We start from the raw sequence: 13,423 nt of genomic DNA, 5'->3' as shown, positions 1-13,423 counted from the left end.
CCCCAAGTGGCGGTCCTCTGGCCCAGCAGCAGCAACAGCCCCCTCAGGATCCTGGAAGAGAACAACTTCAGTGGGGACACAGCCCCATTTTTATACAGTATTTCCCTTTGTCTGAGGGTGCAGAGTGGGGGCGGAACCAGTCACAGCTGGTTCTTGAGTACTCTGTTTACCTCAACCACCCTCTCTATTCACTGGCAGGGCTTGGGTCATTAGACGCACCACAGGGGGGCGGAGCCAGCATTGTGTGGGGAAAACCCAGCCCATCCAGGACACAGGTACACTCCTCCCACACATCACTCATGCTAATCTCCCACTCACCACCGGGCAGACCCATCCAGACTTCCTGGAGCCTGGCATGCCAGCCAGCTCCAGCCAATCACACGCCAGCACCCTCACAGCACACGTACAGTCATGTCTAGAAATGGCGCTTCCCTACTAGACACATACATGCTGCATACACCATCTCGCAGCATTCACTCTCGCGAGTTCACACATAGTAGACTCAAGCCTGTACACCCCACGCATCAGGAACTACCAGGGACACATACATTCCCCATGCATTCCTATGGGCGGGCAGGCCTAGCTCAGCACATGCACTCAGAGTGCGCACGCACTTTCCACTGGGACACATCATTGCACCTGGCTCATTGCACCATCAGGATTCAAGCAAGCCGGGCCGACGACGCCTGAAATGGCAGAAACAGGTCCCCGGAAGCTTGTTTCCTTCCCAGTATAAGAATTGGCTTGGTAGTTTGGTTTGCCCTGTTCCCATCATGCACTGGGACAGGAACAGACTAATTTGCATATAGCCAAGTTCTGAGCTGGGATGGTGCAGTGAGCTAAAAAACGGTGATGGATCAAGCCCTGTTCTTTGGACTGGGTAAGAGTGGTCTGCTTAATTCAGGCACTCTGTTCATCACCACCCCCTTTTCTGAATCATTTTGTCCACCATAAGCGTGGAAGGGTATACTCAGATGTGAGTCCCTTGCTCATTGCACCATCAGGATTCAAGCAAGCCGGGCCGACGACGCCTGAAATGGCAGAAACCGGTCCCCGGAAGCTTGTTTCCTTCCCAGTATAAGAATTGGCTTGGTAGTTTGGTTTGCCCTGTTCCCTTCATGCACTGGGACAGGAACAGACTAATTTGCATATAGCCAAGTTCTGAGCTGGGATGGTGCAGTGAGCTAAAAAACGGTGATGGATCAAGCCCTGATCTTTGGACTGGGTAAGAGTGGTCTGCTTAATTCAGGCACTCTGTTCATCACCACCCCCTTTTCTGAATCATTTTGTCCACCATAAGCGTGGAAGGGTATACTCAGATGTGAGTCCCTTGCTCATTGCACCATCAGGATTCAAGCAAGCCGGGCCGACGACGCCTGAAATGGCAGAAACCGGTCCCCGGAAGCTTGTTTCCTTCCCAGTATAAGAATTGGCTTGGTAGTTTGGTTTGCCCTGTTCCCATCATGCACTGGGACAGGAACAGACTAATTTGCATATAGCCAAGTTCTGAGCTGGGATGGTGCAGTGAGCTAAAAAACGGTGATGGATCAAGCCCTGATCTTTGGACTGGGTAAGAGTGGTCTGCTTAATTCAGGCACTCTGTTCATCACCACCCCTTTTCTGAATCATTTTGTCCACCATAAGCGTGGAAGGGTATACTCAGATGTGAGTCCCTTGCTCATTGCACCATCAGGATTCAAGCAAGCCGGGCCGACGACGCCTGAAATGGCAGAAACCGGTCCCCGGAAGCTTGTTTCCTTCCCAGTATAAGAATTGGCTTGGTAGTTTGGTTTGCCCTGTTCCCATCATGCACTGGGACAGGAACAGACTAATTTGCATATAGCCAAGTTCTGAGCTGGAATGGTGCAGTGAGCTAAAAAACGGTGATGGATCAAGCCCTGATCTTTGGACTGGGTAAGAGTGGTCTGCTTAATTCAGGCACTCTGTTCATCACCACCCCCTTTTCTGAATCATTTTGTCCACCATAAGCGTGGAAGGGTATACTCAGATGTGAGTCCCTTGCTCATTGCACCATCAGGATTCAAGCAAGCCGGGCCGACGATGCCTGAAATGGCAGAAACCTGTCCACGGAAGCTTGTTTCCTTCCCAGTATAAGAATTGGCTTGGTAGTTTGGTTTGCCCTGTTCCCATCATGCACTGGGACAGGAACAGACTAATTTGCATATAGCCAAGTTCTGAGCTGGGATGGTGCAGTGAGCTAAAAAAACGGTGATGGATCAAGCCCTGATCTTTGGACTGGGTAAGAGTGGTCTGCTTAATTCAGGCACTCTGCTCATCACCACCCCCTTTTCTGAATCATTTTGTCCACCATAAGCGTGGAAGGGTATACTCAGATGTGAGTCCCTTGCTCATTGCACCATCAGGATTCAAGCAAGCCGGGCCGACGACGCCTGAAATGGCAGAAACCGGTCCCCGGAAGCTTGTTTCCTTCCCAGTATAAGAATTGGCTTGGTAGTTTGGTTTGCCCTGTTCCCATCATGCACTGGGACAGGAACAGACTAATTTGCATATAGCCAAGTTCTGAGCTGGGATGGTGCAGTGAGCTAAAAAACGGTGATGGATCAAGCCCTGATCTTTGGACTGGGTAAGAGTGGTCTGCTTAATTCAGGCACTCTGTTCATCACCACCCCCTTTTCTGAATCATTTTGTCCACCATAAGCGTGGAAGGGTATACTCAGATGTGAGTCCCTTGCTCATTGCACCATCAGGATTCAAGCAAGCCGGGCCGACGCCGGCCTGAAATGGCAGAAACCGGTCCCCGGAAGCTTGTTTCCTTCCCAGTATAAGAATTGGCTTGGTAGTTTGGTTTGCCCTGTTCCCCTCATGCACTGGGACAGGAACAGACTAATTTGCATATAGCCAAGTTCTGAGCTGGGATGGTGCAGTGAGCTAAAAAACGGTGATGGATCAAGCCCTGATCTTTGGACTGGGTAAGAGTGGTCTGCTTAATTCAGGCACTCTGTTCATCACCACCCCCTTTTCTGAATCACTCCTAACCAAAGCAACTAATTCCACCCCCTGGATTCCACTGAAATGTCCAGGAAGGATCCTTACTCAATTCTAAAAAGGATACACAGCCACAACAATACAACTGGCAGCAAATGCAGAGTGGCAACGACTGACCTCTTAAGAAGCAATTGGAGCTGGTGCCGTCAGCCGCATCTTTCAGACGCTCTGACTGAATCAATCCCCAGTGCCATTGTGCCCTGAGCCTCTGTAGCTATACCTTTGCCTTTGGAAGTTCTAAGGTCTCCAGCAGCAATGTCAGTCCCCTGATGTAACAGCTTTCCTAAATGGTTACAACATCATAGCCCTGCAGGAAACATGGGATGAGATGTCCGATAACAGGCTACATGGAGCACAGGAAGACATCCATCAGAGAGCACAAGTATGGCAGATCAAAGGGTGGCCTGTCTATATACACCTAGGCAAATCTGCAAGGGAATATAGTTTCATTAACATTTCAGGAGAGCTGGCTGCAAGGAATCAAATCTGGCAACTGGAGATCATTGTGCTCCGTTCTGCTGATTAACATCTATTAATCCAGATGCAAGGGAGAAGAGTCAAAACTCAATGGCTCATAGTGATTCTGTTCAACTTAATCAGGAATTATCCACTAGCAGACTCTATGATAATTGGGGACTTTAATACAAATCTATTTCAGGATTATCATGAGGTCCCCAATGAGAATTCCCTAGGGTGTGCCCAGGACATCTCAGAGCAATCTAGGCCAAGACGCTGCCCTCACAGCCCAGTTGGTGAGCTCCTGGTTATGCAACCCAACAGCGTGGGCTTCAAAGTACCGAACAGTTGGTTCCCACAAGACACCACCAACCTGGTCTAGAGTCGATGGGAAAACTTGCTCCTATCTTGATTACCCCATCGGTAACATGGAGATGCTTTCCTCAGTAGAAAGCTATGGTATTGGTATGCAAACTGAAAGTGATCATCGTCCTCAGATTATCATAATAAATTCCAGCCTATCCTATCAATCTGGCAAGTACTATGTGCAAAGGAACATACACTGAGAGCCTTAAGCGGCTCAACTGGAGCAACAAGGTAAGCGACAACATCAAGCCTAAATGCATAAACCCTGCGGTGGAAGGAGGCTCAGGAGCAGGGTCACCGATGGCTCAATGAACAAACCTTACCACCTGGCTCCTCTTTACATTTTCACAATCAGCTCACTCGTCAGGGGCGTAACACAGGCCCCTGCAGACCCCGTGGTGCGGGGGTGGGGGGGCCCTCACCCTCCAGGGTGACCCGTCAGCACCACACTTCTGCTGGGGAGCTCTAGATTGAGTCCAGAGGGGGCCCCTTCACGTACCCTGCAGGGGGGGCCCCTCAAGGTTCGTTATGCCACTGTCACTCGTATGGCCACACAAAGTCACTCTTCATTGCTTAAAGAAAGCCAGCAACGAGCCCTTGAAGGGCACCCAGAAGAACCAGGATCTAAGAAATTAATCAATATATTTAGTAGTGTGCAGAAAAACTTTAGATAAGGAATCTATGCAGAGGATGAAAGCTGCTTACACCACAATTGGGGGACCCTTTTCTGTACGAGCAAGGAATCCAACTCTAGGAACTTTTGAGCCATTGTGAACAGGCAAATGAATGGAGCTAGCAGGTTCGGATGTTTGAATTTCATGGAATTGGCACTTCTTGGCGAGTGGGGATGCAGGTCACTGCCATCACCTCAAGATCAAGATCAGCCGTGTCATCCTGCCACAGATCTGCCTCTCCTGATAAGCCGGCTGGACCATGTAACATCAAAAGCAAGGTCTGATGGGTCCTCTGAACCCATCAGCCTCCTTCAGGCTCTTTTCAAATAGAACAGCCCATTCTGGAAAGTAGGCTCTCTTCACTTTTTGATTATTTCCAGAGGAGTTCAACAGTCCCAGAATCTTGTTGTGGGGCAAATCATCCCATTCACAAAAGGGGCTCCAGGTCAGATTCAAGCAATTACAGACTTATTGACCTTCTAGACAATGAAGCTAAATTTTACACTAGTTTACTCCTGGAGGATCTGCGGTTATGGGTACAGTTGACTGGTCTTAGCCAATAAACCGAACAAGTTTCACAGCCAAATCTGGCATTCATTCCAACTTACTAGCAATATCAATCTTGGTGGACTAAGCAACTTCTTCAAACACCTTGCTGCACTGCTGCTGTTTTGTTGACTTTGACGTGGCCTTTGACTGTGTACCCAGGGGGGACTTTGGTCCAAATGACTGAAATGGTACATTCCCTCAAAACTCTTGGAGCCTAAAAATCCAGCTGCACTCCAATACCTGGATACGCATTAAACTGGGTGATGGTGCCTGCGTATCCAGGAAAATCCCTACCACCCAGGACATTAAGCCGGCATGCGTGTTAGACTCTCTACATTTTATCTTTTTATTATTGCTGATCTGTTGCAATCTCTGTATTCCATCAACAGTCCCCTTCCTAAGTTAGGTGGGGAACGGATCAGTAACCTGTTATACGCTGCTGACCTCACTCTACTCAGTTTTCCGAGAGTAGGACTACAACATTTGCTAAACCAGCTATATCTTATATCACCACTAACAACTTCGAGGTCAATCTGAAGAAAACAACGGTTGTAACATTAGAAGGGAAATGTATTGGGGTGGCTGGATCTACAATGGTAAAAGGATCATAGTGGACCAATCGTAAAATTACCTGGGGCTCACATCGACGCACGGGGCTCCTTTACAAGACAAGGCAAGGAAGTTGAAGCAATGGTCCTGGGTCTTCAGGAGACCCTTTTAAAATGATCAGAATTATTACTGGGGCCACGACTACCCCTGTTAGAAGTTATGAGGGCCAAAATCTCACCCTCATTGTCTTATGGCAGCGAAATAGTATTGGGCAAAAAAACAGCAGCTTATTAAATAAACTCATTACAAGGATATACAGAGGCATTATTCACTGGCCAAGGTGCTGATCCACAGCCCGGATCAGGCTGGAACTGGGCCTCTCTGATCAGTGGGCAGCCAGGGCCTGTGCCTACCTCAATCTGTGTTATGAGCTGCAGGTAGCCAGGGGTGGTTTTCTAGAGGCACTCTTATGGGCTGAAATCAGTACCAGCGGCCCGACCCAAGCGCATCATTAGTTCCCTGAAGATTATCAGCAGCTCCTGAATGTAAACAATCTTTGGGCAGTAAATCTGTGTCAACATGCCTTTAAGCAGAGAATGAAAAAAAAAGTCTGCCTCTGATCAAAGCCTTCTGACAGGGCCTTCCTAGCAAAGCATAATCCCGTCTGGGAGGTCATCAATGCCCACGGCCTGCAATCCCCTCATCTTATCTTACCTGCACATACTCCAACCATCTGAAGGCAAGAGTTATGGCTCCAAGGTTGGGGGCGTGGCAACTCTTGAAACAACTTTCCGGTTGGTGTAGACCCCTGGAAGGAACCATCTGCAAACCAGATGATTCCATTATATAGCAAACAGCATGAACCAGATGACTACAATACATAGTAAACAGCATAAAACATTAATTAATTCTTACTTGGGGTGGAGGGTGGGGCTGGTCAAGTAGGCAAATATCTGCCTGCGGTTAGTATAAACCAGGTGACTCCAATACAAAATAAACAGCATAAACCAGATGGCTCCACTATATAGTCAATGGCGTAAATGAGATAACTCAAATATATAGTAAACAGCATAAACCAGATTGCCCCAATATATAGTAAACCGCGTAAACCAGATGACTCCAGCATATAGTAAACAGCATAAACCAGATGACTCAGTATATAGTAAACAGCATAAACCAGATGAGTCCAGTATATAGTAAACAGCATAAACCAGATGATTCAAATAAATAACAAACAGCATAAACCAGATTATTCCTATTTATATTAAACAGCATAACCAGATGGCTGCTGTACTTAGTTCATAACTGCAGTGCTCTCCAATCAACTTCTGTTTGTACAAGTTCCTGAATCACTCTTACATGAAGATGCAAATAAATCCCACCGCTGGCAACCAGTGTTCCTGCTGCAGCAACATGAAAGCCAATTGGCTGTAATTGGTGGATAAAGATGGCCGCTGTAAGTCTAGACAGAGTCGCCGACATCTTGGAAATGGTGGTTAGCCTTAGTTCTCTTACGTCATTTGTGTAGAGTAGGCATTGCTCCTTTGAAGCTTCGATCCAGACGGCACCTGTGCACTGCACTCACCTATCATCTCCTCCACAATGAAAAAAGTATGTGGCCATGAAGTTCAGTTAATTACATCTCTGCGCTCACCCCACATTCCCAGGTGAGCGCGGATCATGAATTCTGACATTTGATCCGCCTGACTTTGGGAGCCACATCCTTTTCTTTTCACCTCCACAGAGGACAAGCTTTGTCCCGTTCAACCATAGTGCCTTTATGATTCCACCGATGCTACGGTATAAAGGTAGGAAGAGCCCTCACCGTAAACCCAGTTACTGGTAGTTCCAGTGGCTGCTCATGGTGCTTTAGGTTAAACACGGGCACTAAACGGGATGCAGTGAAAGATACTTTCATAGGAGAGGCTTAGGGAGGAACAAGGAGGGGTTTAGGGAATAGTAATGCAGGATTTAAGAAGGGACAGGAGCCAATCCACCAATGATTGGGCTGAGGTAGCCTATTGCTATTCACAAACTGCACTTTTAAAGTTACTACAGTCAGAAAGGACTCAAAACAGTAGAAAATATACTCAGAGCTGCAGTAAGTATAAATAAAAATCATAGAGGTAGGGACTTAAAATAAAACCCCATCGGAAATAATTTTAAATTAAATAACATTTTTAAATTAATTAAAAATATAACTACCGTAAAATTAATTTCATGCTAAAAAACTGTTTAAAAATAACACATTTATTATTTTATTTCAAAATATGTAATAACCTTTTTTGAATTAAAGAAAGAAAGTAACATTCATTTATTATGAATATATAAATACATTTCATTTAATTATGTTTATGCATTACATTTAACACTTTTTAATGCATAAAAAATGTAATTTTTATTTTACTCTAGGTGGGATATTTTTAATTCACACGTCAGAAAAATAATTTTGTTTTTAATATATTAAAAATATTTACTTCAAAAAAAAAACCTTTTATTGATCATTTTAAAAAGGTGTTTTATATGGAGAGGCGAAAACAGGCATATACATAGAACAGAATACTCATGTAGTTATCACAGATAGAATGTCATAGTCCAAACAGATATTACATCTATCAGCTTCAAAGAGTCACCAATATCCTTCAATCACAAGTCGCCTGCAGTACTAAAGTCAAAGGCAGCCATATGATAGAACTGAGTGACCAGTGCCTAGAAACCCACAGGGGATCCATGATCTATCAATGATATAGGGCAGAGGAAGCACAAGGTACTTCTCAACATAGACATATATAAGATAAAGGATACTGCCTAGGTTCAAGCTTTACATCACTTATGTAGGCTCTAGTCTAATGGATCTTCGTTTATTAAGAGATAAAAATTAATGTGAGAAGCCTTTGTAGTGAATAATGTGTAATTGGCAACTTGAGAACATCAAATCCACGTGAGAACAATGGACCCTCCAGGCATTCACAGGCTTCTCCTACTCGACCTCCCCCCCCCCATTTAATTCTTGACATGTGGCATAGATGGAGCAGGGTACATCCAATAATGGGAAAAGTGTGCCTGGGCACAGAGATAGTACAATTCAGTTCTTGGACCTCAAACCCTCCCAGCCTGAATGGCATTGTTAGACTTTCCCATCACACTCTCGCATGCCTCCCCGCCCATGCTAATCTGATCCGCTGCCTCCTGAGCAAAGGGAAAAGGACCCATGAAGTGGAAGAGACAAATTCACAAATAGATAAAGCAATCAGGGTAATGTAACCATCATTATTAGGCCTATACATCCTGCCAGGAATAATGGGAGAGATATCCAACATGTACCTTACTCAGAGATCTTATTCATAAGGACATTATTGTTCTTGTAACTTTTAAATACAATGATGCTAATAGTGCTGTAGCATTTGTTTTATTATGTTCTACAATTAAAATTATAAAAATATATAAAGTTAATTGACATTATTATTTAATGTCAAAATATTTTTTTAGAGTTTACTAAATTGTATTTACTTTTTCCTCTACATTACCATATGGAGCTCTCCACCACCGGGGTTTACCATATCATAAAGTGTGTGGTAAATTTAGAATTTGTATCCAACTTGAAACAAATTGTAAAAGTATATTTTTGTAAATATTATTGTAAATTGATTTTCTATGTTTAACTTCAACATGGAACACAATTAAAAAGCAACATCACTAGTAATGTAATCTTTAACTAAATATTTGTTACTTTGACTGTATTACATTATCATTATTTTTCTGAAGTTTAAATTGAAAAAATATTTCCACCTAGCAAGAGAATATTTTTTATTATGTATTAATAATGTTTAAGAGTGATGTATAGTATTAATCATTTTTAGAAATGATGTACAGGATTCATTTTTTCAAAAAGTTAATGTCGCCTAATTTCTTTTAAATAAAAAAAAATATTTAATATATGTTATAAATTAAACAAGGTTTTAGTTCTAAATTGTTAACCTAATAATCCCACTGGATTTTTGTGCCGTGCAAGAGAGAAAGGATCTGGGCATCTTCTTTTGCATTTCATTTTGCTCAGATACTTAATTTATGAAAAGATGGCTCTGTTAATGGTTGTTACAGCATTCCCCAGGGGCTTGACAAGAGTAGAACTGGAGTCCAATGTTTTTCTGTGATGTTCATTATGTTCACTTTTGTCCTGCACTGTTTCTTACAATCTGTGCCTGGCAGAGAGTGCAGCTTTGAGGGTTCATGGAAATGTTTGATCCTAGGTCTTGTGTTTTTTACAGGTCCAAGACCTGGGGAGGGAGGCTTCCATCAGCCACTTCAGCAACAAGAGGCCATCATTTAAAAGAGAAGAGGAATCCATCTCTAGATCTCCAGCAGCCTCTGCCCCTGACAGAGGGAGGGAGTGGCAGCCTGTTTGTTGCTGCTCCAGGATTCCACCCTCTGTGGCTCCCTTCTGACTCCCTCGGAAGCTTCCGTTTTCTTGTTACTCATCAAACCCTTGGTTATTAAATGGTGGAATGTGAGATTGCAATTAAAACTTTTGAGATCTTTTGGACATAGGAAAATGTATTTCCCATATATATTTAGTCTCCTATAAATTGAATTTGGAAGTGTAGATACCTAGATTCAGATTTTTAGGCACATTAACTTTTGTGCCACATCCAACAATAAGTTCTATTTTTAGTCATTGTGCACGCTGGTGCATGCAAGGTCCTTTACCTGACCAGAGCCAAATCAACACTCATGTCATTTGTGCCGCACGGTTCCAGTGTTTCTGTACTCAGTTTACTGATAGGGTCTAAAAAGGAGGTAAAATGTGTCAATGGTCATCCTGTGATGTATTCCTATAGGTTCTGTATCGATCCCCCTATTCCTGACCCTATTCTGGTTAACAAGTTAACTAGCAGCCATCCCATGATGCAGAAAACCCCCATGATGCAGGAACCGTTGTCTGATAAAGCCACACTACGGCACAGGAACGTGTTATCTGATTAGGTCATAACGCTTGCCATCTAATTAGACAAGCGATATTCCTCCAGCCCCTGATAAGGCATACGGAGTTCTCAAAACAAATCAAACCTATGACCACCTGGGAAAAACCCTGCGGCCATTGTTTTGATTTCATCGAGAACTTCAGCAAAAGAATGTGCTAACGACCAAGTCGTATGACATCCTTATTGACGTATCTATGTCCATCCTTACGTCAATCTCGGCACCTTAAAGGTATAAATATTACCGATATTGCCCTATGCAAACACACGCGGTGGTGACGAGATCGGAGCAGCCAGACTTGCCGAAGCCCAGAGCAGAGCAGACCCCGCTGGCGCAGCCCCGCCTTCCTGACGCGCTGAGAACGAGACGCTGCTTTCTCCTGCCGAGAAATCCAGCACCGGCGCTTCAGGGTAGCCCTCGCAGGCAGCCTGGAATATCGAGACCAGAGATGAGAGATACCATCCCTCATTCATCCTAGATTCCAGGTACAGAACTGAATATCCCCTCGCAGAGAATTCTTTAGTCAGTCACTTGGCAAAACAAACTTAACTTAAACTGTAACTTTCTATCCCCACCCACGTATTAGGCTTATGTCAGGTACATTGGGGTAGGCGTAGTTAGAAACACCAGTTGAGTACGATTAGTCAAATGTATATGTGTATGTATCTATTTTATTCATTTTAAACCTTCATATGGCTTAGAAACCATATCAATGTTTTTACAGTATTATTTTATACTTCTGCTTTTAATGTATGCACTTTACTTAACCATAAGTATTGCAATAATATCGATCCATTTCTCTTGTATGAGAAAAGAGACTGATCAATAAATAACATCTTTTATTGAACACGCCCGTCTCTTCCTTTTCTCTACAATCTGGTGAGACTAAGAATGCACGTACTGACTGAGTAAAATAAGTCGTCTTTTGTTTTCACACGACTCTAGAGATACACTCTTGATTAGGGGAGAGCAAAGTTGTCATGTTCTACGGTTGTCAGAAACTAAATCCCTTCTTGTCTATCCAGGGAGGTTCAACTCCTCCTTGCCTATTCGAGAAAGTTTCTAGTGAACTCTGAGCTAGCTGGCAAACCCAAAACTTTAAGTCTAATATCGACAGTAGTAGACCTAGTTAATGTCTGGTCTAGGCCTATACTATTGAAGGTATTATTCCAATGCGCAGAGCCTATTGGGATAATAGGAACTACACTACATGGCGCCCAACTCGTTTGGATAGGCGATAAAACTAACGCAAGACATTTAGAGTAACTCAGTCGTGCTTTTTCACTCAGACCCCTTTTTCCCATAATACTCCAAAGACGTCTGGAGTGGGTGAAAGGTAATATCCGCCAGACCTCGCAGGAGGAAACTCCTATGTATGGTTCTTGGTTTAGTCAACGTTGAAGGATACACTGTTCCAAAATATTGTGCATCTAATCTTTGTTTCCATAAGAAACCTGATCTGCAAACAAAAGAAATAACCTTCCTGTCGGTAAAATGGTAGACAGTGATGATGAAAGAGAGACAGTTAGAATAGCAACTGAACTCGCAGCAGCTGATACTGCTATGCAGGAAGCAGACCCGGGTATAATAATCATCCCGGTCAACACAAGAAAATCTATAACTTTAAAACTTATAGAAAATGGACTGACACCTAGAGGTGGCACAGTCATATTCGTAATTGAGGCACACGAATATCGGCAGACAGAGGTATTCTACACATGGATAAACTTTCCAGCAGCAAATGCTGTAACAAAGTACTTCCACTATTACAAAATAGAGGAACCTCCTAATGAGTACACTCCTTTCGAGGAGGTGGAAGTACCACTTAAATTTCAAGAGCACCTGCTCTTATTTAATGGCGCCCTAAAACATAATAATCACATCACCAGGCTCGGTCCTTTAGGTAGACCAGGAGCAACGTGGCCGGTCCTAGCCGGATACACACCACATCCAGACATTGAAAGAATGCCTGCACCAGAGCTTTTAACACAGCTAAAACAATTAATAAAAGTACATAGACAATTAGTCCAATATGTGATGCGGACTTCAACAATCCAACCAGCAATTAAAATTCCACAGCTGACCCCTCACCAGGGGAACACAAATAAAATTACACCACAGAACATACAGTCCTGCCTAGGTAAAGTACCGGCAAAACGGGAACAAATACCATTCTGGCTAGCACAAAAAATCACCCAAATAGAGGCGGTGTTTCCAGACACCACCCCGTTAGAAAAACACAGGATTCTGACTATCTGTCTTCCAATGGGAATCGCACCACACGTGGAGGACTGTGACACTTGGGGTACAGTCTTTGCTTCCATTTACACAAAAACGCATGGTGTTCCATCCATCTCGGTAATACCAGATGTGCTAAAACAAATTCAAGATGAATACGGCCCAGAACCCGCTTTAACTCTTGGTATGAAATTACTAAAAGACTTCAAGCAGGTCTCGGCTATATTATTAGCCAACATAAAGGGAGAAGCAGCAAACGTGGCGATCCGCCAGAGGTTAAAAGAGACAGATATAGCAGACCAACCAGCTGAAATTGCCAGAATCATAGAAAAATCCTATGAGGAACTAGGTAGAGATAGTTTAGGTGGAATACCAGTAAAACCACAACTGATTGAAAGTCCTGAAAAAATATTTTTTAATAATAATTCAACATCACAAAAAAAGAGCTGGGATGGAAACAAACAATCCAATCCTAAAGAAAAGAAATTCCAGTCCAGAGGAAGGTCTCCTCGGCGGAGAGAAAAATCTCCGAACCAAAGACACAGGTCACCCCAAAGTGACCCCTCTGAGAAAAGATATAACCT

The 13,423-nt window shown here is 43.7% G+C and overlaps 1 protein-coding gene across 1 annotated transcript in view; it reads left to right on the top strand.

Annotated features, from left to right (window-relative positions):
• The window catches only part of LOC144754061 (major histocompatibility complex class I-related protein 1-like), a 165,553-nt gene extending 154,105 nt beyond the window's left edge, over positions 1–11,448 (top strand). Inside the window, exon 7 of the mRNA XM_078641580.1 lies at positions 9,890–11,448. Coding sequence (XP_078497706.1) covers positions 9,890–9,951 — 62 coding nt within the window. The 3' untranslated portion in view covers positions 9,952–11,448. The remainder of the gene's footprint in view (positions 1–9,889) is intronic.
• Positions 11,449–13,423: the final 1,975 nt, after the last annotated feature.

This window comes from Lissotriton helveticus, chromosome 5_1, assembly GCF_964261635.1.
Source record: "Lissotriton helveticus chromosome 5_1, aLisHel1.1, whole genome shotgun sequence".
NCBI classification, from domain to species: domain Eukaryota; kingdom Metazoa; phylum Chordata; class Amphibia; order Caudata; family Salamandridae; genus Lissotriton; species Lissotriton helveticus.
This window is presented reverse-complemented; position numbering and strand designations above follow the sequence as displayed.